Source organism: Hemitrygon akajei, chromosome 8 (assembly GCF_048418815.1).
Source record: "Hemitrygon akajei chromosome 8, sHemAka1.3, whole genome shotgun sequence".
NCBI classification, from domain to species: Eukaryota; Metazoa; Chordata; class Chondrichthyes; order Myliobatiformes; family Dasyatidae; genus Hemitrygon; species Hemitrygon akajei.
The window spans coordinates 87,364,596-87,388,692 of NC_133131.1; the positions used below are offsets into that span (position 1 = coordinate 87,364,596).

At 39.9% G+C, this 24,097-nt stretch overlaps 1 protein-coding gene across 2 annotated transcripts in view; it reads left to right on the forward strand.

The window, feature by feature from the left end:
* Positions 1-24,097, forward strand: part of dgkb (diacylglycerol kinase, beta) — a 768,700-nt gene that overhangs the window by 590,619 nt on the left and 153,984 nt on the right. For both annotated transcript variants that reach the window (XM_073054135.1, XM_073054136.1), the window contains one exon: positions 22,098-22,188. In XM_073054135.1, the coding sequence (XP_072910236.1) occupies positions 22,098-22,188 (91 nt within the window). The remainder of the gene's footprint in view (positions 1-22,097; positions 22,189-24,097) is intronic.

Sequence of the window (24,097 nt, forward strand, 5' to 3'; positions counted from 1 at the left end):
TACTAGATATCATCCAACATTCTGAACCATATACTTACTTACTGCCTGTTATGCCTACTGGCATGTAGGGAAGCAATAAAGGTCCACCTCCAACGGGATCCCACTACCAAGCACATCTTTCCCTCCCTCCCCCCCCCACCTGCTATACGCAGGGATCGCTCCATACGCGACTCCCTTCTCCACTCGTCCCCCCCCCCCCCATCCCTTCCCACCGATCTCCCTCCTGGCACTTATCCTTGTAAACGGAACAAGTGCTACACCTGCCCTTACACTTCCTCCCTCACCACCATTCCTTCCAGGTGAGGCGACACTTCACCTGTGAGTCGGCTGGTGTGGTATACTGCATCCAGTGCTCCCGGTGTGGCCTTTTATATAATGGTGAGACCCGACGCAGACTGGGAGACCGTTTCGCCGAACACCTACGCTCGGTCTGCCAGAAAAAGCAGGATCTCCCAGTGGCCACACATTTTAATTCCACATCCCATTCCCATTCTGATATGTCTATCCATGGCCTCCTCTACTGTCAAAATGAATCCAAACTCAGGTTAGAGGAACAACACCTTACATACCGGCTGGGTAGCCTCCAACCTGATGGCATGAACATTGACTTCTCTAACTTCTGTTAATGTCCCTCCTCCCCTTCTTACCCCATCCCTGACATATTTAGTTGTTTGCCTGTTCTCCATTTCCCTCTGGTGCTCCCCCCCCCCTTTCTTTCTCCCGAGGCCTCCCATCCCATGAACCTTTCCCTTCTCCAGCTCTGTATCACTTTCACCAATCACCTTTCCAGCTCTTAGCTTCATCCCACCCCCTCCGGTCTTCTCCTATCATTTAGCATTTCCCCCTCCCCCCACTGCTTTCAAATCTCTTACTATCTTTCCTTTCGCTTAGTCCTGACGAAGGGTCTCGGCCCGAAACGTCGACAGTGCTCCTATAGATGCTGCCTGGCCTGCTGTGTTCCACCAGCATTTTGTGTGTGTTGTTCCTTCTCATGAGGATGGTTTCAATGCTCTCTTGATGGCATTGAGCAAGTAGTTCGTCATTTGAGATTATGTTTAGCCAGAATATTCTTAAGATGCTTCTCAGGTTCTTTGTGTGGAAGACTGACAACTTAGTGAGGTTGCTTCCTGTCATTCTTCAGCATCCTGATCCATAGAGGAGGGTAGAAAGAACACAGCTCTGATACAGTTTTAGCTTGGTCTTGATGTTGTACTGTTGGGACCTCCATACATTGCTGAGCATCCTGAAGGCATATAACATAACTGGATAAACGTAACATTTCAGTACTCTGAGGCAGGTTGTCATGCCTAGTTTAGTGTTGATCAGTATAATCTTCATTCTCATAAAGGTGTCTTTTGCCATCCCTATTCTTCTTTTGATGTCCATGTCGCACCTGCCATCTGATGTCACCCAGCTTCCTAAGTAGCAAAAGTTCTGTACTTGTTTTATGTCTTCCCCGTTTATTCTCAGCCTGCAGATAGGATTCTCCTTCTTTTTGGATATCACCATACATTCTATCTTCTTGCAAGTGATAGATAGACCCATTTTTGCACTTTTGTCAACAACTATACTGTATCAATTCAGTTTTGTAGTTCTTCCTCCATACTTGCAATTAACACAGTGTCATCCACATATCTGAAATTATTGATGTTTTCATGACCAACTTTGATTCCCAAGATGTCTCTTATTTTTTGTAATATTGTTTCACTGTACACATTAAACAAATCAGGGGAGAAAACACACCTTGTCTAACGCCTCTCTTGATTTTCATAAACTGACTCACTTCTCCATCTATTCTTAGAGTAGCAGTTTGTTCCCAGTACAGATATCTGATTAGGCGGAAGTCTTTTGAATCTAGATCTAGAGTTTCCCATAATATTTCAAATAACTTATTGTACTTCACTTTATCAAATGCTTTTGTGTAGTTGATGAAACAAACAAACAAATCTTTTTGCACTTGACTAGCTCGTTCTGATAGTATCCTTAATATCAATATCATGTTTCTTGTACCTTTATCTTTCACAAAACCACATTGTTCTTTACCTATTTCAGCTTGTATCTTACCTTTAGCTCTTGTCATCAAAGTTCGTAGAAGTATCTTGGTGATATGACTCATGAAACTTATGGCCCCATGTAATTCATGTTCTATTGCTCCAGGTTTCTTAGGAAGAGTGATAAATACTGATTTTTTCATCTCTTCTGGTATTATTCCAGTCTCATAAATGTCATTAAATCAGTAAGTTTTTCTTTTTTTTTGTATTTTATTTTTTTATTGAAGTTCATTTTCAAACAAACATTTCCATAAGATGTATTTCAGACATTCTACATATATATCATATAATCATATATATCACAAATCTCCACAAAGTATTTCTCTGAGGTATACACTTATAGAAAAGAGTGGAAAGAAAAAACAAGCAAAAGGAAAGAACTATGTACAAGTAGGGAATGATTTTTTTTACAGCAGATTCATTGATTTGTGAGAATAAAATCAGGCCGATGAGACATTATGTAGTTAAACCATTTTTCCCGGTATGAATCAAATTGTTCCAGCTTATGATTAACAGATGCTGTTATCTTCTCCATTTTGTAAATGTCCATTGTAATTTCCATCCATGCATTTAAGGTTGGGGTCTCCTGTGATAACCATTTCCTAGTAAGAGTCTTTTTACCAGCCACCAACAGTATATTCATTAAATATTTATCTCTTTTTAAACATTCTTGAGGTATATATCCAAAATATATGGTCTTACTTTCCAAGGGTATTTCATATTTAAAGATGTCTTGTAGGGCATTATGTATCCCCCTCCAATAGGTTTTGATAACAGGGCAGTCCCAAAAAATATAATAATAATTTACATTTTGCTCAATTCCATAATCTTCAAGGGCGATAATTTGTTCTGTTACTAATTCATCAGGACCTGCTGCCTTTTCTTTCTTCATCTTATTTATTGCATTATGAACTTCTGATTTTAACATATTTGGACCTTTAATGTTCTTCTTAATTCCTGGTTTTTCACCTCGATCATCTTCAAATGATTCCTGAATATACTCAGTCCACCTGTTCATAATCTCATCTTTTTCCGTCCTTTGCTTTCAAACATCCACCTGAAGAACAGAGGAGCTTTTTACCAGTGATATTCTTGATTTGTTGATTTAATCTTTTTGGATCAGTAACAGGGATTTTTTCTAGTTGCTCACATTACCTGTGATGGACTTGGCAGTATCCGCCACTTCTTGTAGGATTTTCTGTTCAAGAGCATTGATGTTTCTATACTGGGCTGTGATACAGCCAGTTAATATACTCTCCACTACAAATCTATAGAAGTTTGCCGAAGTTTTAGATACTGTATCATGTCAAATCTCTGTAAGCTACTAAAGAAGTAGAGGTGCTGCCATGCTTTCTATAAACCAAAAAGAAATAATTCTAAAGATTGATTTACTGTTGAGGGTGACTTTAATAATTGGCAGTTTCAGATCACTGTATGCTTACACCTACCCAAATTTTTTAGCAAGCTGTATAGCAGAAGTTTTATAGCAGAATCTTCAGAAGTTTTCTGATGACTCTGCCATAGTTGGATGCATCAGCAAGGGAGATGAGGCTGAGTACAGGGCTACGGTGGGAAACTTTGTCACATGTTGTGAGCAGAATCATCTGCAGCTTAATCTGAAAAAGTCTAAGGAGCTGGTGGTGGACCTGAGGAGGGCTAAGGCACCGGTGACCCCTGTTTCCATCCAAGGGGTCAGTGTAGACATGGTGGAAGTTTACAAATACCTGGGGATACGAATTGACAATAAACTGGACTGGTCAAAGAACACTGAGGCTGTCTACAAGAAGGGTCAGAGCCGTCTCCACTTCCTGAGGAGACTGAGGTCCTTTAACATCTGCTGGACGATGCTGAGGATGTTCTACGAGTCTGTGGTGGCCAGTGCTATCATGTGTGCTGTTGTGTGCTGGGCAGGCTGAGGGTAGCAGACACCAACAGAATTAACAAACTCATTCATAAGGCCAGTGATGTTGTGGGGGTGGAACTGAACTCTCTGACAGTGGAGACTGAAAAGAGGATGCTGTCCAAGTTGCATGCCATCTTGGAAAATGTCTCCCATCCACTCCATAATGTACTGGTTAGGCACAGGAGTACGTTCAGCCAGAGTCTCATTCCACCGAGATGTAACACTGAGCGTCATAGGAAGTCATTCCTGCCTGTGGCCATCAAACTTTACAACTCCTCCCTCGGGGTGTCAGACACCCTGAGCCAATAGGCTGGTCCTGGACTTACTTCCACTTGTCATAATTTACTTACTACTATTATTATTATTATTTAATTATTTATGGTTTTATATTGCTATATCTCTACACTATTCTTGGTTGGTGCAACTGTAACGAAACCCAATTTCCCTCGGGATCAATAAAGTATGTCTATCTGTCTGTCTGATGCCCAGTTTTGATTTCATCATAATTAAAATAATTTGTTGGCCAGTAGATTACTAGGTGTATCAAATTCAGCAGCACATATCTTGTAAATATTTAATATTTCTTCATGGTATATTGACATGTTTCCATTTATTTGTTTTCAGATGTAACTTTTTCAAATAGCTTCAGTAGTGAGCGCTCAGAAGGTTCAAGCAGAAGTTCACTGACTCTGTTGATTATGAGATATTTGCTATGAAACAGCTGGTTTGTGAAATCAAACAGAAATAAATTAATTTCTCTGACAGCAGTAATTGTGCAATGCTCCATATATGGTCATTGAGGCAATGAAGCCTGTAATATACATAAGTAACTGGAAGATGAGCTGATGCCAATAATGAAAAAAAAAGCATCAAGGGGCTGGCCTTGTCAGGGTGTCTCAGTGTTCTGTCAACCACAGACATCATAAGCAAGCTCTGATGGCCCAATGACAATAATTAGTGCAGGGCTAATGGTACATGAAAGATCACATTTTTCTTTTCAGCTGGAGTGAGTTGAACTAATGCCAATTGCAGTATATTTGTTCCGACTTCCTACAGCTTAATCCAAATTTTCCTCTTGGAAAAGATTATTGAATATCCAGCAATTAATATCTGAGGTGTTTATCTCTTTTCAATGGGTATTTTTTATGGATTTAACTGTCACAAGAGGATAAAAAAGAGTAAGTATTTAATTGAAGTTGATAGTTAAAGATCAGGTCAGTCGAGTCAATTGTTTGGGCACTGTGATTGCTGCTTGGGTCCCCAAAAGTTATCAGTCACCTACATTGCCACCAGCTGTGAATCATCGGAAACAGAAACAGGACTAGGATATTTAGCATCCATTTGTCCTGCCGTTCAAAAGCATCCTTCAGTCTACTTTTCCAGTGTTCTCCCTCCCGGCACTTATCCCTGCAAACAACCAACTTGCTACACCTGCCCATTCACCTCCTCCCTTATTCAGGGCTCTAAAGAGGCCTTCCAGGTTAGGCAACACTTCACCTGTGGGTCTTCTGGGCTTGTCTATTGTGCCTGGTGCTCCCAATGCAGCCTCCTCTATGTTTGTGAGACATGTTGTAAGTAAGGGGACCACTTCACCGAGCACCTCCGCTCCACCTGCCATCACCAGAGCTTCCCAGTGCCCAATCATTTTAATTCCGATTCCCATTACCGTTCTGAAGCATCGGTCGATTTCTCCTTCCAGTAAAATAAATTATCTCCCCTTCCCCTCTTCCTCTATTACCCACTCTTGCCTCTTACCTTTTCTCACCTACTTATCACCTCCCCATGGTGCCCCTCCTTCCTCTCCAGCCCTTTACCTTTCCCACCCATCCAGCTTCACCTATCACCTTCCCGCTAACCTCCTTCCACACCCCCCCCCCCAACCTTTTTATTCAGGTGTCTTCCTGTCCAATCTTGAAGAAGGGTCATGGCCTGAGGTGCCAACTGTTTGTTCACTTCCATGGATAAGAAACAAGAAATTCGCAGATGCTAGAAATACGCACAAAATGCTGGAGGAATTCAAAAGGCCAGGCAGCATCTATGGAAAAGAGTAAACAGTCAACATTTCCCTCCACCACCCCTCTTCTTTTATTCCCCACTCTGGCATCTTGCGTCTTCTCACACGGACAAAGGATTCATGTAAGGAGCGATCTCTGCGGCAAGTGGGGGGTGGGGAGAGGGAAAGATGTGCTTGGTGGTGGGATCCCGTTGGAGATGGCGGATGTTATGGAGAATTAAGTGGCTGATAGGGTGGTAGGTGAGGACAAGAGGTTCACTATCCCTGTTGGGGTGGCAGCATTGATGGTGGAGGAAGAAAAGCCCCTTTGAAAAAGGAGGACATCTCATTAGTTCTGGAATGAAAAGCTTCAGCCTGAGAGCAGATGCGATGGAGCTGGAGGAATGGAGAGAAGCGGATGGCATTTTTACAAGTGACGGGATGGGAAGGGGTATAGTCCAGGTAGCTGTGTGGTCATTAGTTCTGGAGTGAAAAGCCTCATCCTGAGAGGCATCCGGAGAGAGAAGGGGACAGCATTTTTACAAGTGACAGGGTGGGAAGGGGTATTGTCCAGGTAAATATCCATTCTTTAGTTCCGCAATGAAAAGCCTCATCCTGAGAGCATTTCCATGGATGCTGCCTGACCTCTAGCATTTTGTCTATGTACCCCACAATCTTGACTCCCTTACAAATCTAAGTCTTTCCATCATAGATTTCAACATATTAAAGGGCTTAACCTCTGTAACTTTCAGAGGGAAGGAATTTCAATGGCATGTATCTGTTTGAAAGAAGAAATTCCCCCTAATCCCAGCCTTAAATGGATACATCCTAATTCTGAGACCAATGGGTCTTCTCCTAGACTCATGCAGGAGGCAAGACATTCTTCCATCATTTATCCTGTTACACCGTCTAAGAACTTTATGCTCCAATAAGATTACCCCTCATTCTTCAAACCCCTAATAAGTTTTACCCAACCAGTTCAAACTTCCCTCTCAGAACATTATCAGGGTAGATCATAATATACCAGTTAATCACAATTTGCCTATTCTGTCATTCCGGTTAATTCAGCCATTGCTTAATTGGAGCAGCTGCTTATACGAGATAGATCTTAAAGAACAAAAGCTAATTGAGAAAATAGCTGGGATTCCTTTCATTTATTTTGGCTCTGTGCTGCTTAATTGGGACAGGAGATTTACTGAGCAGTTTCTAACTAGCATCAGTGATGTGCAATTGCATGGACATTAGACACTACACCATGCTTAACAGTTTTTAAATAGCATTAGCTGTGTGTGCTTGTGTTCAAAAACCAGTGATCTTTGTTACTTATAGTTGGCAATAAATAATCAGTAAGACAATTCGGAACTAATTTGCTCATTGCTGCTTCTAGCATTCAGGCTTGGAAATGCCAGAAACAGCCGGAAATGAAAATGAAATGATTTCACTATTTCAACAAGTTAGGAACTACAAAGAATTTGAGGGTATTGACAGTCACCTTGAATGTTACAATGAAAATGAAGATTTGGAGGATGCCCTGTATAAAGGCAGTCCGTTATCTCCACTGATTTTGTTCATTACAGTCAATCACAAGAACACAGCAGTGTACCTGGGTGAATTCTTCCATCAATAACTTTTAGGAACTAATACACAGTTTTATAATACTGTATTGGTAGTGTTCTAATTTGTTCTAGATTTCATTTAAATACTTAATGTGTTTCTCACTTAAATAGTAGTTGGTCTTTTTTTATATATCTTTTTAACTATTTCCAAAAAACTACAGCTGCTTAATTGGGCCAAAATGTACTGGACTTGATATGTCCCAATTCACTGGAACCCACTGAATATTTTCTTAAAACCTGAAAGAGTATCCTCTACATGTAATCCCACTGGTGTGTTCTACTGCTATAGTAAGACTTCTCCATGTTTATATTCAAATCACTTTGAAGTAAAAGGCAGCATTCCACTTGTATTTCCAGTTATCTTCCTTACCTTCGACATCATATGCTAACTTTCTATGATCATGTTCAAACACAGCCAAATTCATTTATGATACCATTTTCTGCAGTCTTTTGCCATTTAAATAGTAATCTATGTTAATATACTTAAACTATTTCCCATTTGCATCATTTATCAATATTTCTCTATAAACTGTCTGCATTCTCCTCACAGTTGCCTTCCCTGCTTTTGTATCATCCACCATTGTACCTACAATACATTTGTTTACGTCCTATGAATTGTTAATATAATTTGTAATCAGCCTTTGTCCCATCACTGATTCCTCAAAGTCAAAGTAAAATAAGTTTATTATCAAAGTACATATATGTCACCATATACTACCTTGAAATTCATTTTCTTTCAGATGTTTACAGGAAAATTAAAGAATAGATAGAGTTTATGAAAGACTATACATTAACAAAGACTGACAAACAACCAACGTGCAAATGAAGAGAGATTGTGCAAATAATAAAAAAAAAACTAATTAAGTAGTACTAAAAACATAAATTGCAGAGTTCTTGAAAGGGAGTGTGTAGTTTGTGGAGTTAGTTCAGTGTTGAGGCAAGTGACATGCATGACATTGATTACAGGTTTTCCATCTAAAAGATGACTCTACACATTGCTTGCTGTTAGTTCGTTAGCCATTCCTCAATATAGCACATGAGCTCTTATCTTGTGAAAATCCAAATGTATTGTGTTATTGTGCATGCAATGAAACCCAATCAGAACCACACAGAAAAAGCAAATTGTGAAACCAATTAATATGCAATATTAGTTTGGCACCGGTGATGCTGAACCACACTCTGGAACTAAGTGTTCTCGCTAATACTTCCCTTTAATTATTACACAGCTTAATACCTACTGTATGCTGTAGCAGGAACACAAGAAACATAAGAATTCTGTATAAGAGAAATCGACCCTTAAGCCCTTCAAGTCTGTAGCACCATTCTATATGACTGCAGCTGACCAAACCTTGCCTCAACTCTTCCTCTACGCCAGTTCCCCTTAATCCTCAGCTCCTTGATCTTTCAAATACTTATTTATCCCCAGCTTAAACATATCGAACCATCTGCCCCTTACCAACCACAAAGGCAGAGAATTTCAGAGATTCACTACCCACTAAAAGAAGGACATCTCTTTTCTTTTAAGAAACAATCCATTATTTGCAATTTAATTGCTGGTAGATTTCCTCTTGTTGCTGATCGGATTCTCTAAGATTTGGTTCAAGTTGCAGTGTATAGTGTGGCAGTCTTGGAACATTTTGCTGACTTGATGCTTTTGCTTAAACTGGTTGTCCCCTGACACAGAGAGAAAAAATATGGCCTGTGTGAAAGTCCCTTTCAAAGAATAAGGAATGATATGCAGCTTTTTATAACCAAGGAAGTCGTTCTTGAGGCCATGGCCATTGTTGTAATGTAGGATTCATAGTTCCAAATCTGTTGATGAAAATCTCTTTAAATGTTGTTCCAATATTAATCAGGCCATTTTTTTGTGATGATAAGTAAGGGGGATACAACTTCCCGAGATATCAGGGATAACATTTATTGTAATACTGCTACAGAGCCAGCAATCTGGATTCAATACTGCTGCTGTGTGTAAGGAGTTTGTACATTCTCCATCTAACTGCTTGGCATTTTTCCAGGTGCTCCAGTTTCCTCACACCTTCCAAAAACATTTGGATTAGTAAGTTAATAAGTCACATGGGTAGTGCAGGCTAGTTAGGCCAGAAGGGCCTGTTACTGTGCTGTACCTTTAAATAAATAAAAACTCCTCTGTTCTTCCTTCAAATGGTCTTATGAGATGTTTCACTTATGATGTTGCTGGCATAAATATTAATGCTTGGACCTACTCGACAAAATGTGTTTCATATCACTGAGACACCTCTGTGTTGTTGCTTGCATCATATACTGGGGTGCTCTCTACAATCACCTGATAAGGTAACCATTGCCTTTGGCCAGGAGCAGATGTCATCAAGTAGTGCCCAACCTTCACAGAGTGTTTCGACCTTAATCACTATGTTCTCCAGTTGGCAGATCAGCAGTGGTGGTCAAGTCACTGCCCATCAACTCCTCTCGCCTGCTCCATATCCAGCAGGAGGCTCTTTCTGCTTCCTCCCCAATCCTGCAAGCTGCTTGGTTCTTGCTCTTTTCATCAATGCCCTGTACAGAGAGCAATCTTCATGCCGACCTTGACGGGAACCCTCTACAACCGATCTCCACGGGGAATAGCCACGCCTGCCATCCTCCGTCCCTGCACTCCTGGACTAAGAACTGGTGGCTTCAGAGCCTTCCTCTCATGAGCCTCCTTGCATCCTTCCTCCCATGGTACTGTGAGCTCCACCAGAATGATTTTCCTGTCTTTGGTGGACCACAGTACGATGTCTGGTTGAAGTGTGGTTTGCACCACCTCTAGGAACTGCGGCTTCCTCCTCACGTAGATCCTCATTGTGCTAGTGTAGAACTTGTCAGAAGTCTGTCTCTGGTGTAGAGAAGGCCATAGTATTTGAGGGATGTTGTAAGGTACTTTTGCTTTTTAAAATATCCTCACTGTTTTAACTTGGCAACACTTTTCCAGTATTGTAGCGACATTAATTCAACTTTCTCCTGAATGGTCAGCTTGTAATCAGTTAAATTTTTCATACAAGATGTGCTAATTCAACTCATCTTACCAGAAAGGCAAGGGTGAACCAAGTACAGAACTTCGCATAGTCTAGGTTTCATTAAAAAATAGAAATAGTTATAGGTCAAGTAGCCTGACCAGATTGCTTCACTGATTTGTCATGTTTGAATTTGTACAGAAACATTACTTACTTACTGCCTGTTGCGCCATTACTGTTCAGAGCAGTAATGAAGGCCCTTCGTCTCAGTGGTGTTCAGGGCTTCCTTCATCATGTCAGTAGCTTCCAGTCAGTTTTCACTACTGTCAGTCATACAAACCCTAGGTGGAATACTGTCACCCTCAGATATAGGATTCTTCATTGCTGTTTCTGTAACAATTTTGTTTTACCAATCAGGGTGGTTAATCCTGAATTGAGCCCCCGAATCTGGCAGACCGATGGATTATACCCTTTGACCTGTTTGGCATGGGTGACCCTGCCAAGAGCCAAAGCATAAAGCCTTGATTCCAGCCAACATAGCACTCTGGATCATAGAGGCACGCAAGCCTCCAAACCACGACAAGATTATGGTCCTCTTGGAGGTTGTACAGCAACAATCCAGCCAGAAATATAATCTCCTACTGTTCTAAAGGACCTTGATTTGAGGTTTGAACATACTCCATGACTGAGCATTCACTGCTTTGAGTAGTTGAGAATACAAAATTCACAAACCTTTGGTTGAAGAGGTTTTCCCTCATCTCAGTTCAAGATGTTGAGGGTACAGTAGAAGACTGATTTTGTGATTATGCATTGTCATGCAACATTTTTTAACAAGAGATTCTTATAAGTCCCCAAGTAACTTGGTCTCCTCGACACTACGTGCAAGTCAGACTGCGGTAGATTCTTCCTGAACTCACATGGCTACATTATTGTTCAGGCCTAATTTTCTACCTGGAAAACCTTTTCTCGTTAAAGACTATTCAATAGAATCTAGTTATTGAGATATAAATACAGAAATTTAAATCTGTTTATCTCAAATTTGAATTTGTTATTGGATATGCCTGAAATGACAGATAACTCATATCGAGCCTGGCCTGCTGAGTTCCTCCAGCGTTTTGTGTGTGTTGCAAATTTCACCACTATGCTCCCCTGAAGTTAATAGGGTGGTGAAGCAGACCTATATTATGCTTGACTGTATTAGTCGAGGCACTGTGTTCAAAAGCAGTAAGTTATGTTGCAAAACCTGGAATATCGCATTCATTTCTGTTTGCCCCATTACAGGAAGGATGTGGAGGATTTGGATAGGGTGCAGAAAATGTTTACGGAATGCTGACTGGATTAAAGGGCATATGTTAACAGAGAGTTTGGAGCAGTCAAGGCTAAGAAGAGTCTGGTTAGAAGATTATAAAATTGCGACGCATAGGTAAACTTTTCCCTAGACTTGAAGTTCCTCTGCTCTAGGGCAGGAATTTAAGGTTTGAGGGGGACAGTTCAAAGTAGTTGTGTAGGACAGTTCTCTTGCACAGAGTGACGGGGCATGGAATGTACTGCCAGAGATGGTAGTGGAAGTACTGTAGATATATTAATAAGATTTAAGAGGTTCTTTGATAGGTACAAGAAAATGTAAATGGAGGGATATGAACCATGAACAAGCAGAAGGGATTAGTTTAATTAAGTGTAATTATTTTAATCGGTTCAGCTCAACATCATGGGCCAAAGGGCCTGTTTCTGTGCTGTACTGTTCTACGTTCTATGCTTCTATGAAGAGTGTTTACAATACATTCATACGAATTGTAATAATTGCTGTTTTGGCATAGATACTATGAATTTGTGCTCATAGTACTTATCTCATTAGCAGTTCATCAGCATGACCCCGGACTACCAACAACATCGAAAGATCTAGGCTTTAGCACCATATCACTTTTTCTCTTAAAGGAAGTAAAACTTCGTATTACACCAGTAAGCCTCTGCAATGTTACAAGTACCTATATTACAAAAGAAGCATCACACAATTAAAGGTAGAATTCAAAATGCATGAAATATTATTGTTTTCATTTTCTCAATACCAGCCATCCTCTCTCCTCTCCTCCCCTCCACGCAATAACATGCTTATCATACACTGTGTCAGGAATTATTTTCTCCTTGTCTCTGTTCTAACTGGTTTGCTTCTTAATCTGACACTGTGCTTCAATTATTAGATGCCCACAATATGTTCCTGCCGTTAGTCTGTCAAGAATTTGTAGGTTTAATGAGATAATGAGAAAACACTGTCTCAAACTACTCAATCCTGCCTCATATATCCCTGGAAACAGTCTACTGAAGCATCACTGCCCTATCTCTATGCTAAGTACATACTTTTTTAGGTAAAGAACCAAAACAGTACACAATAGTCCAGATGTGTTCTCACTGAAGCTCTATATAATTGTATTTAGATTGCTTTTTCTCCTGCATTCAGACCTTTTCATAATAAAGGCTAACATATCATTTGCCATTCTAATCATTTGTTACACTGGTATGGTAATTTCCAGTGACATTCAAGTCCATTTGAACATCACACTACCCAATCTATTGCCAATAAAGAAATATTATGGTTTTCCTGTTCAGCAAACCAGATTGGATGACCTCATATTTTTCTATTTCATATTTCCTCTCCTACTCATTTATCTTGTCCCTCTACCCTTGAACCCCCCTTTACACTCACTTCACACTCACCTCCTGTAGATTGGTCTCACCATCCAACTTAGAAATGTGATATTTGGTCTCCTCAGGCAACTTCTTGTGGGCTCAAAGCATTGATCATGCAGGAAATATCAGTCACTGCCTGTAAACCAGAGAACAAAAGGTATTAACTATAGGTCAGTTGTGGAGAGCGCCCTCTTCTTTGTGGTGGCATGTTGGGGAGGAAGCATTAAGAAGAGGGACGCCTCACGTCTTAATAAGCTGGTAAGGAAGGCGGGCTCTGTCGTGGGCAAAGGACTGGAGAGTTTAACATCGGTAGCTGAGCGAAGGGCGCTGAGTAGGCTACGGTCAATTATGGATAACTCTGAACATCCTCTACATAGCACCATCCAGAGACAGAGAAGCAGTTTCAGTGACAGGTTACTATCAATGCAATGCTCCTCAGACAGGATGAAGAGGTCAATACTCCCCAATGCCATTAGGCTTTACAATTCTACCTCCAGGACTTAAGAACTTTTTAAAAGCTATTAATGCTTTTTGAGACGGTGATTTAGATGCATATCATATTTTTTTACTGAGTTAAGTATTGTATGTAATTAGTTTTGCTACAGCAAGTGTATGGGACATTGGAAAAAAGTTGAATTTCCCCATGGGGATGAATAAAGTATCTATCTATCTATCTATCTATCTAACTTCTACTCTTGTTTTCTCTCCAATAACTAATTCTCAATGAATGACTGATTATTCCTAATTCTTTCTGATAGAATCATACTGATTAATCTTCTCCATGTAGACCATCCAACCTTTCAAAACTCTAATTACGTCATATCCACCAGTTCCCTCTTATCAATTATATTAGTCACATCCTCAAAAATTCCATCAGGTTAGGCAAATGTGATTTTTTCTTTAATAAATCCACCAAATTTTTGTGATATCCTGTTCATACTTCTTTCATTATTGACACTAGAATTTTCCTCTAACAGGCATTCATTGTCCATGTGTTTAATTCTCTCCCAAATATCTTAAATAACGAGGTCACATTTGTTACTGAACTTGCCGATATACAGAGAAAGATGAGCAAATCCAATCCAAACAGTTATTGGTATTTGAGACTGGTCGTCAGCATAGTGAGCAAGGTATAGAAACATAGAAAACCTGCAGCACAATACAGCCCCTTAGACCCACAAAGCTGTGCTGAACATGTCCTTAGAAATTACCTACGGTTACCCATAGACCTCTATTTTTCTAAGCTCCATGTACTTGTCCAGGGGTCTCTTAAAAGATCCTATCATATCTGCCTCCACCACCATCGCCAGCAGCCCATTCCACACACTCACCACTCTCTATGTAAAAATCTTACCCCTGACATACTGTATCATCGACAGTTTCAGAGCATAAGACTTAAAAGCAGAATTAGGTCATTCTGCTGATCAAGTCTGCTCCACCATTCCATCATGACTGATTTATTATCCTTCTTAACGCCATTTTTCTTACCATTTACAAAATAGTCCACAACTTTTTCTTTCTGCCAAGGGCACGACAATGTTCTTCCTTACATTATATTCCATCTGCCACTTCTCTGTCCATTTTCCCAATCTATCTAAGTCTCCCTTCACACATTGTGCTTATTCAACCCTACCTGCCCTTTCACCTATCTTCATATCATACACAAGTTTGGCTGCAAAGCCCTCAATTCCTTCATATAAATCATTGACATGTGAAAAGAAGCCGTCTCAGCAGCAAATTCTGCAGCACACTACTAGTCATTGGCAGCCATCCAGACAAGACCCCTTTATTCCCACTGTTAGCCTCCTGCCAGTCAGCCAATCTTCTATCCATGCTAATACCTTTCTTATTATACCAAGGGCTCTTATTTTGTTAAGCAGCCTCATGTGCAGCACCTTGTCCGAGGCCTTCTGCAAATCCGAACAAACAACATCCACTGGCTCTCCTTTGTCTATCCTGCCTGTTATCTCATCAAAGAATTCAGACAGATTTGTCAAGCAAGATTTCCCCTTTCAAAACCATGCTGACTTTATTCTGAAGTATCCAGAAATGTCATTGTTAATAATAGACTCTAACATCTATCCAACCACTAAAGTCAGGCTAACTAGACTATAATTTTCTTTCCTCCACCTCCCTCCCTTCTTAACGAGTAGATTGACATTTGCAATTTTCTACTGCTCCAGAAACATTCCAGAATCTAGTGATTCTTGAAAGATCAATACAAATACCTACACAATTTCTTCAGCTATCTCCTTCAGAACCCTGGGGTGTAGTCCATCTGGTCCAGGTAACTTTTCTAACTTTGGACTTTTCAGCTTCCTAAGCATCCTCTCCTTAGTAATAGCAACTGCACTCACTTCTGCCCCCTGACACTCTCATAATTCTGGCATTCTCCTTGTGTCTTCCACAGTGAAGACTAACACAAAATACTATACAGACTAAGTTTGCTGATGATGCTAGATTGAGTGGAATAGCAATTTGAGCAGAAGATACAGAGAGTCTACAGAGAGATATAGATAGGTTAAGTGAGTGGGCAAGGGTCTGGCAGATGGAGTTCAATGTTGGTAAATGTGAGGTCATCCACGATGGAAGCAGATTATTATTTAAATGGTAAAAAATTGCAACATGCTGCTGTACAAAAGGACTTGGAGTGCTTGTGCATGAATCGCAAAAGGTTGGTTTGCAGGTGCAGCAGGCTATCAAGAAGGCAAATGGGTTATTGACCTTCATTGCTAGAGGGATTGAAGTTAAGAGCAGGGAGGTTATTCTGTAACTGTATAGGGTACTGGTGAAGAGAAACCTGGAGTACTGCGTGCAGTTCTGGTCTCCTTACTTGAGGAAGGATATATTTGCTCTGGAGGTGCTGCAGACGACGTTCACCAGGTTGATTTCTGAGATGAGGGGGTTAGACTATGAAGAGGGATTGCCTAGAACTGTATTTTTTGGAATTCAGAAGAATGAGAGGAGATCTTATAGAAACATATAAAATTATGAAAAGGATAGATAAGATAGAGGCAGGAAAGTTGTTTCCACTGGTAAGTGGGACTAGAACTAGGGGACATAGCCTCAGTTCGTGGGAGTAGATTTAGGATGGAGATGAGGAAGAACTGCTTTCCCAGAGAGTGGTGAATCTGTGGAATTCTCTGCCCAATGAAGTAGTAGAGGCGACCTCAGTAAATATATTTAAGACAAAGTTGGATAGAGTTTTGCATAGTGTGGGAATTAAGGGTTATGGGGAAAAGGCAGGTAGGTGGAGATGAGTCTATGACCTGATCAGCCATGATCTTATAGAATGGCAGAGCAGGCTCAATGGGCCAGATGGCCTACTCCTGCTCCAATTTCTTATGTTCTTATATTCTTAAGTTCTCTCCTCATGACCGATTTAGTTGCCTCTCATTTTTAAAAGCATCCCCAACCTCAACCTTACCACTAATCTTTGCTATATTATATGCTCTCTATTTTGCTTTTATACTGTCCTTGACTCCCCTTGTCAGCCACGGTTGCCTCATCTTTCCTTTAGAATACTTATAATACTTCTAAACCATTGGGATGTACCTTTCCTGTGCCTTCTGAATTTCCCCCTGAAACGCCAACAATTGCTGTTCTGCTGTCACCCCTGCTTGTGTTCACTTCCAATCAACTTTGGTCAGCTCCTTTTTCATGCCACTGTAATACTGATATATCTTTTTTAGGTTCTAGTTCTCAAACTGCAGGTTGAATTCTATCATGTTATGATCACGGCCTCCTAAAGGTTCCTTTACCATCAGCATCCTAATCAAATCCAGGTCATTAAATAACACCCAGTCTAGAATTGCCATTCCCCTACTAGGCTCAAACACAAGCTGCTCTAAAAAGTCATCTTGTACGCATTCTGCCAGCACCAACCAGATTTTTACATTCCTTTCCTATTTCCTGTTGTAATTTGTAGACCATTTCCTGGTACTGTTTGGAGGACTCTATATAACTCCCAATAGGGTCTTTTTTATCCTTGTAGTTTCTTAATTCTACAGAATACCAATGATGAGGTAATCAAGTGTTTTCCCATAGTTGCTGGTATCTACAGTGTTACTCAGGCTCCTTGATGCTACACTTTGATTAAATACTTTCCTGATGTCAAAAGCAGTGATCTGCCCCTCATCAATGGAATTATATCCTTTAAAATAAAATCACCTGGTCCTGGCAGAACACGTATTGAACATTGCTAAACAGGTTATAGATAAATACTGTCAATTATATCCTGCATCACCATGCTGATGATCAGATTGAGGTGTCAATACTTATTTGGACTGGATTTGCACAGGTTTTTCCATACATGGGTAAGATTTTATTTTAATGGAGATATGTTAACATTGTAGCTGTTATGGAATTGTTTTGACAGAGGACCTGCTGGTTTTGGAACATTAGCTGTCAGCACTGCACATAGGATGTTATTAGTTCTTTCTCTATTAAGGACTCTCAATTACGTCTCGATTTCTTGTGAAATGAATCAAATTCCATAAAGGATGACTTCTGCGATGGTGGTGACTTTGGAAGGAAGCATTGATAGATTATGCACCCAGCACTTCAGGCCAGAGGTATTTTTAACTGCCTCCATTTTGACTTTTAGTCTTAAGTGAAGAGTTGCTTCATCATTGAGGTTGTGAAGGGCTACTTCATCATTGAGATTAGTGATGGAGCCCGCTTTCCAGATTAAGTTTTATTCTTCATCTCAATTTAGAACTGGCTATAGGGTGATTAAAGAACTTTAGCCTGATTTGTTTGTTGTAGGATCACTTAGTTTTGTCTGTAGCATATTGCTCCCGTTGTTTATTTTGTGTTGGTCTAATGACATAGTGTCATGGGTTACTACATATTTTGGTACACATTATACTGACCTTTATTCTCCATTGAACCTGGTGGATTTCTCTGATCGTAATACCAGTGATTCTGCTTCATACAGAGTTTGAGGAGGTTTGGTATGTCACCAAAGAATCTTGCAAATTTCTATTGCTGTGCAGTGGAGAGCATTGGCATTGAAGCTCCAGTGCACAGTATTACAGCATGCTGTAGGCTCAGCCAGGTCCATCATGGGCACAACCCTTCCAGTACATGCTCTCTTCTTATTATTACCATCAGGAAGGAATTATAGAAAATGTTGGACATATTGAGCAGGTCAGGTAGCAACTGTGGAAAGAAAAACAAAATTATCATTTTGGATCAAAAAATTTCCTTCTAAGTTCCTTACAGATTTTCAGTTGTAACTTTTCAATTAAGCTCTATTCTAAATGCATCCCATGTAACAAGTGGTAGTGCTGCATAATCCAACGGAAACTGCTTGTCTGCAGAAGAACTAAGTTCTGTAGGTCTGGTTTCTCCTACAGAAACCTGTCACAGATTGGGTGGAGTTGTTTCAGGCTTATCAGTTCTAACATCCCTCCTTATAAAACCTTCGTCTGACAGCTACATCCAGTTAGAATAAGCCCAGAAGACCATAAGATATAGGAGCAGAACTAGGCCATTTGGCCCATCAAGTCGGCTCTGACATTTCATCATGGCTGATCTATTGTCCTCTCAGCCCTGACCTCCTTGCCTTTCCCCTGTATCCTTTCGTGCCCTGACCAATCAAAAATCTATCAACCTCTGCCTTAAATATACATAAAGACTTGGACTCCACAGCTGCCTGTGGCAAAAGATTCCACAGATTCACCACCCTCTGGCTAAAGAAACTTCTCCTGATCTCTGCTAAAAGGATACCCTTCTATTCTGAGACTGTGTCCTCTGGTCTTAGACTCTCCCACCATAGGAAACAACTTCTCCACATCCACTCCATCAAGGCCTTTCACCATTCGATAGGTTTCAATGAGGTCACCCCTCCTTCTTCTGAATTCCAGTGATTAAGGACAACTTGATTAGTGGTGATGCTACTAAGCCTTTCTTTGTGATGGACATTGAGGCCCCCCAGGCAAATTATGGGTTAGCATCAACTCTAAAAAAACAAATTACAATGGATCAAGGGTCTCGGTCTGTCTATTCCCTTCTCTAGGTGTTGTTTAGCCTGCTGAGTTCCTCCAGCATTTTGTGTGTGTTTATCAAGATTTCAGCTTTTTCACAATCCCTTGTGTATTTAATTGTGATGGTTTTGCAAGGAGCACGAACAGTAGACGATGTAAAAAAACAAATTCGTCACATAAAGGGCTTCTTAAATAATGAAAAATGCTGGGAGCGCTCAACAGTTCAGGCAACATCTACGAAAGAGAAATAGAGTTCAGATTTCAGGTCTAAGACCCTTCATCAGAACTAGGGAAAAAACAAAATCAGTTTAGTTTGAAGCAGCAGAGAGAACAAGGAGGGATAGAAACAGTAAAGGGAATGTCTCTGAGAAGGTATGACTAAATGAGTTAATGTGGCAGTGTGGTTTTTCGTGTAATATTTTGCTAATGGTATGGCTATGGTACATGCCCAGCAGGATGGCCTATATTAATAGAGGGAAAAGTGGAGTTCATATCATAGATGAATGTTTGGCGGAAATGGACATTTCTGATACAAATGGAGAGAATAGCCATTCTTCTGAAGAGAGGTGACTGACAAATCTGATTCTATCCAGACAAATGCATCAGGAAACAAAATCCTGAAGATCAGCTAACTTAATGTGAAAATGTGAAAAAAAAACAACTTAAACTATCCTATTTATTCCAAATCAACAATATCAACGTTGTCAAATTTGTTTCTCCTTGAACTATTTTAGTGTGACTGAATGTTTGCCCAGTTAATGAAACACGCACTACAATAGTACTCAAAGGTTAAATAGAATGCTACCACCCTATAAAACTGGACTGATGACAAGTCTAATCTGTAACATGAAGAGCTGAAAATGTACAATATCAATCAGTCAAACATTTAACAGTGAATTGAGCATATCTGCTAACTTATTATTACTCCTTCAAGTCTACAAAACTCTAGGAGCTAAAAGCAACCCATGCCTACCAGCTAAATGTAGCCAGAAATTTGTCTAGAAATAGCGATAATCTATATGGTCAGTTTGCTGCAAGAACTTACAAAATACCCAGTGTTTTCAGTAACAGTTTTAGACAACACAAAGCAACAAACTAATTATTTAAATAGCTGAAAATGGGGTGATATGAAAACTTTGGCAAGATCCTAGAAAGGAAATGTTGGCATGTGTTTGGATCTCCTGAAAGTCAGTAGCACAAAGCTGTTACGGGAAAATATTAGTTTAATAATAGGACATACAGTATGAAAAAGAAAAGGAGGATCTAAAAGAGTGATAGGTAAACAAACTATTGCTTCACTTGGACAGAAAGTTAACTTTTGTCCAACTGTTACAGTAGACAATAATGGAAAGACTTCTCATTTGCTTCTTGTGAGATTTCTGGGGACTTAAAAGTTAATCTCTGAATACTGCTGCAAAGTTTACCAAACAACTTTTAAAAAATCAGCAGCTACTTCTGTTATTGACTTTCATCTGTATTTTCCCTCTCTTCCTTAGCAGATTTTGTATGATGTAAATTTTCAGCACTGTCAAGAGTTAATTAATATAATGTTTTCAATTAAGATGATGATTTGAAAGTATCTCAATTTACAAAAAAGGTACATAAACACACATATGTGGGACAAAAATATGTTAGAGATATGAAAGTTACATTTTGTAATTTATAGAAGGTATTTAAAATACATTTAGCCTGTATATGTGGTTATGTTTAAAATACAAAGGTGGCATCCATGGTCCCTTACAAAGCTTGCTTACTATAGTTTTTCTTTAGAACTTCTTGAATGATGGAAGCAGAATCTCTTATCCTGTTTAAAATGTATCTGATGTGTATCCAATTGAGGCTGAAGGGGGACCTAAAATTCTGAAGGGTTTTGATTGAAGTGATACAGAAAAAAAATGCATTTGTTTGGGGTATGGGGGACATAATCAGAGCCCACCAATAAAAATACTGATCAAAAAGAAACTTCTTTACCAAAGAGCAGTGATGTTGAGGAACTGACTGCTATGGGGAATGATTGAAGTGACCTGGTTCAACTTGGGAGAGCTTGTTTAAGCAAATGAGAGAGGAGGGGAAAAGAAGGTATGCTGGTAAATTTAGAGGAGAAAAGGACAAAGTATTATAATCACCAGCGTGGACTGGTTGGCTGTTCCAGATGTAGCTTGCTATCCTACATAACCATTTAAAATGAAGTAACTGCAAGGCTATAGTGCAGAACTTGGAAAGTAGGATTAGGTTTGATAGGTCTTTCTGAAGCAACATTGATGAAAAAGGCGAAATAACCGTCTCATATAGATATCTATCTCCTGTACCTAATAAGGTGGCCACTGAGTGTATGTTTGTTATCTTCTGCTGCTCTTCCCATCTACTTCAAGGTTCAATGTTCAGAGATGCTCTTCTGCATACCACTGTTGTAACCCATGGTTATTCGAGTTACTGCCACCTTCCTGTCAGCCTGAACCAGTCTAGCCATTCTCTCTCATTAACAAAGCATTTTCACCCATGGAACTGCTGCTCTCCGATTTTTTTTCATGCACCATTCTCTGTAAACTCTAGAGACTGATGTGAGTGAAAGTCCCAGTTTCTAAGATACTCAAACCACCTATACGGCATCAACAAACATTCCATGGTCAAAGTCACTTGGATCATATTTCTTCCCCATTCTGACATTTGGTCTGAACAAAAACTGAACCTCTTGACTATGTCTGCATACTTTTGTCCATTCTGATGCTGCCACATGATTGGTTTATTAGATATTTGCATTAATGAGCAGATGTACTTAATAAAGTGGCTACTGAGTGTAATGACTAATTATCAATTTGTTTCTGATCTATGATTACTTCCTAAAAAATAGTTTTGAGAAATGATATATTGTATCCTTTCCTTGTAGAATGAAGAACAAATTCTGGTATTTTGAATTTGGGACATCTGAAACATTCTCTGCTACATGCAAGAGATTACATGAATATGTAGAGATAGAGGTAAGATGAATAGCTATTTAGTAGCAATGGTTTGAGACTAACTCTCCCTAACCTTTCTGTGGTGAACTACATATACCTGCTCCTGTGGCTCCTCCCACAGACCCTGGTATAAAGGCGATTGGAGACTGAGCCCAGCCTCAGTCTCCAGGATGTAGTGTGGTGGTCAATTGCTGCTTGTTCTTTCTTCCAGCCAATAAAAGCCTATATCTCGCCTCACGTCTCGGAGAGTTATTGATGGTGCATCACTTTCCACAGGTGATTAGTTACTTAGAGGAATATGCAGTATTATTTGGTGTGTAATTCCAGTGAATAATCATTTTAATTCAGAATCCAGAGGTCTGATTGTACTGAACATATTTTGGGGCTGATGCAGTCTTCTCTTTCATCTTATATGGATTTATTTAATTTTTTTCACCATTTACATTGGAATTGCACCAGGCTTTAGAGAAGCTACAGGAAATTCACTGGTAAACGGAATCTGCTGCTGGTTCGCGATGAATTAGCTTGGTATGATATATTTGGTAAAAAAAAAGCCTGCATAAATACAGCCAATATTTCTGGTACATTTAAGGGATTTTCTTAACATTAATGGTATTTATATCATGTGATAATATCAGAAAGCAATTATATGGGGTGATTGAGAGAATTAAACTGAATACAGTCTTTTTTATACATATTTCATTCTTAATCCATGGCAAGAAGCCCTGTATAAAATGCATTCAATTAGTAATGCATTTGGTGGAAGTAATCTTGCAAGCACAAAGAATACTTACAATATTCTATCTCCGGTCAGTGCAGAATTGCTAATCAACAGCAAGATCATTTGCAGATGCTGTATTTTTCCCTGGCTTTTGTTATAAAGGTATTCATTTCTGGTATAGGGGACCAACACTTACTTTTTCAGAACACTAACTTCAGCCTGCTCTCCATATCCTACTGCCCTGGTTTGCATATAAGATTGCATATCACGTAGACAGGTGGGACACAGCTTCCATGGTCTACCCTGACCAATGGAGGGCCTCAGCTAACTTCATAACTGACAGCTGGTGAAACATGTATATGATGAGCACAGTGGTGCCTTAGCATTACTGTACATGATACGAGACGAGCCATCAATGTCACCACTGCTGAAATAATGGCAATCTGAACTTTTCAAAATTGATTAGCATTGGAATTTTGTTGGCCACAAGGGGAGGTGCTTGTGCTATCATTGGCCAAGAGTGTTGCATGTACATCTCTGTTATGTCTCAGAATATCACCAATTTGGCTGTGCACATCCAGGTAGAAGCCAATAAGGTAAAGGTGACTGAGAAAGAGCTACCCAAGCTTCATCCTCACCTTGGGGAGCCTACAGCTGACGTCACAGTTTGTTTGAAGATTAGGGTGATTCCACTGTACAGTGGGCAATGTATTCTTGTTAGTTGTCGTATTCCTTATAGTCTCTTGCCTGAGATTATTCTGTGGGATGTTAGCCCACAGAACAGCTGCCTCTATCATAATACAGCAGCCATCACCCCTGATGAAACTGTCACAGAGTTCCAGAGACTCTTTGCTATTGAAATTTATGTTGTCCTCTACAGGACAACAGGGAGAGAGTGTGGAAGTTGCTGTAAGGCAAAGATAGCCCAGAGCAGTTGTAGTCAAGCAAGACCTTTGAAGAGAGACTGCCAAAGACAACTCTGATGACAACAAACCAGATAGATGGTGGCAGGATCTACTCAAACCAGATGAGTGAGACTTCTCCAGAAAATTTTTCATAAAACATAGCATCCTTTTATACAATAGGAGGTGCCAGAGACAGATGAGAAATAGAAGGATGTGAAACATACCCAACAATTAACTTGTCTTTACTAACTTCAAAATATCATCAGCTGTCTACTTGAACTTTCAATTGACTTTAACAGCTCTA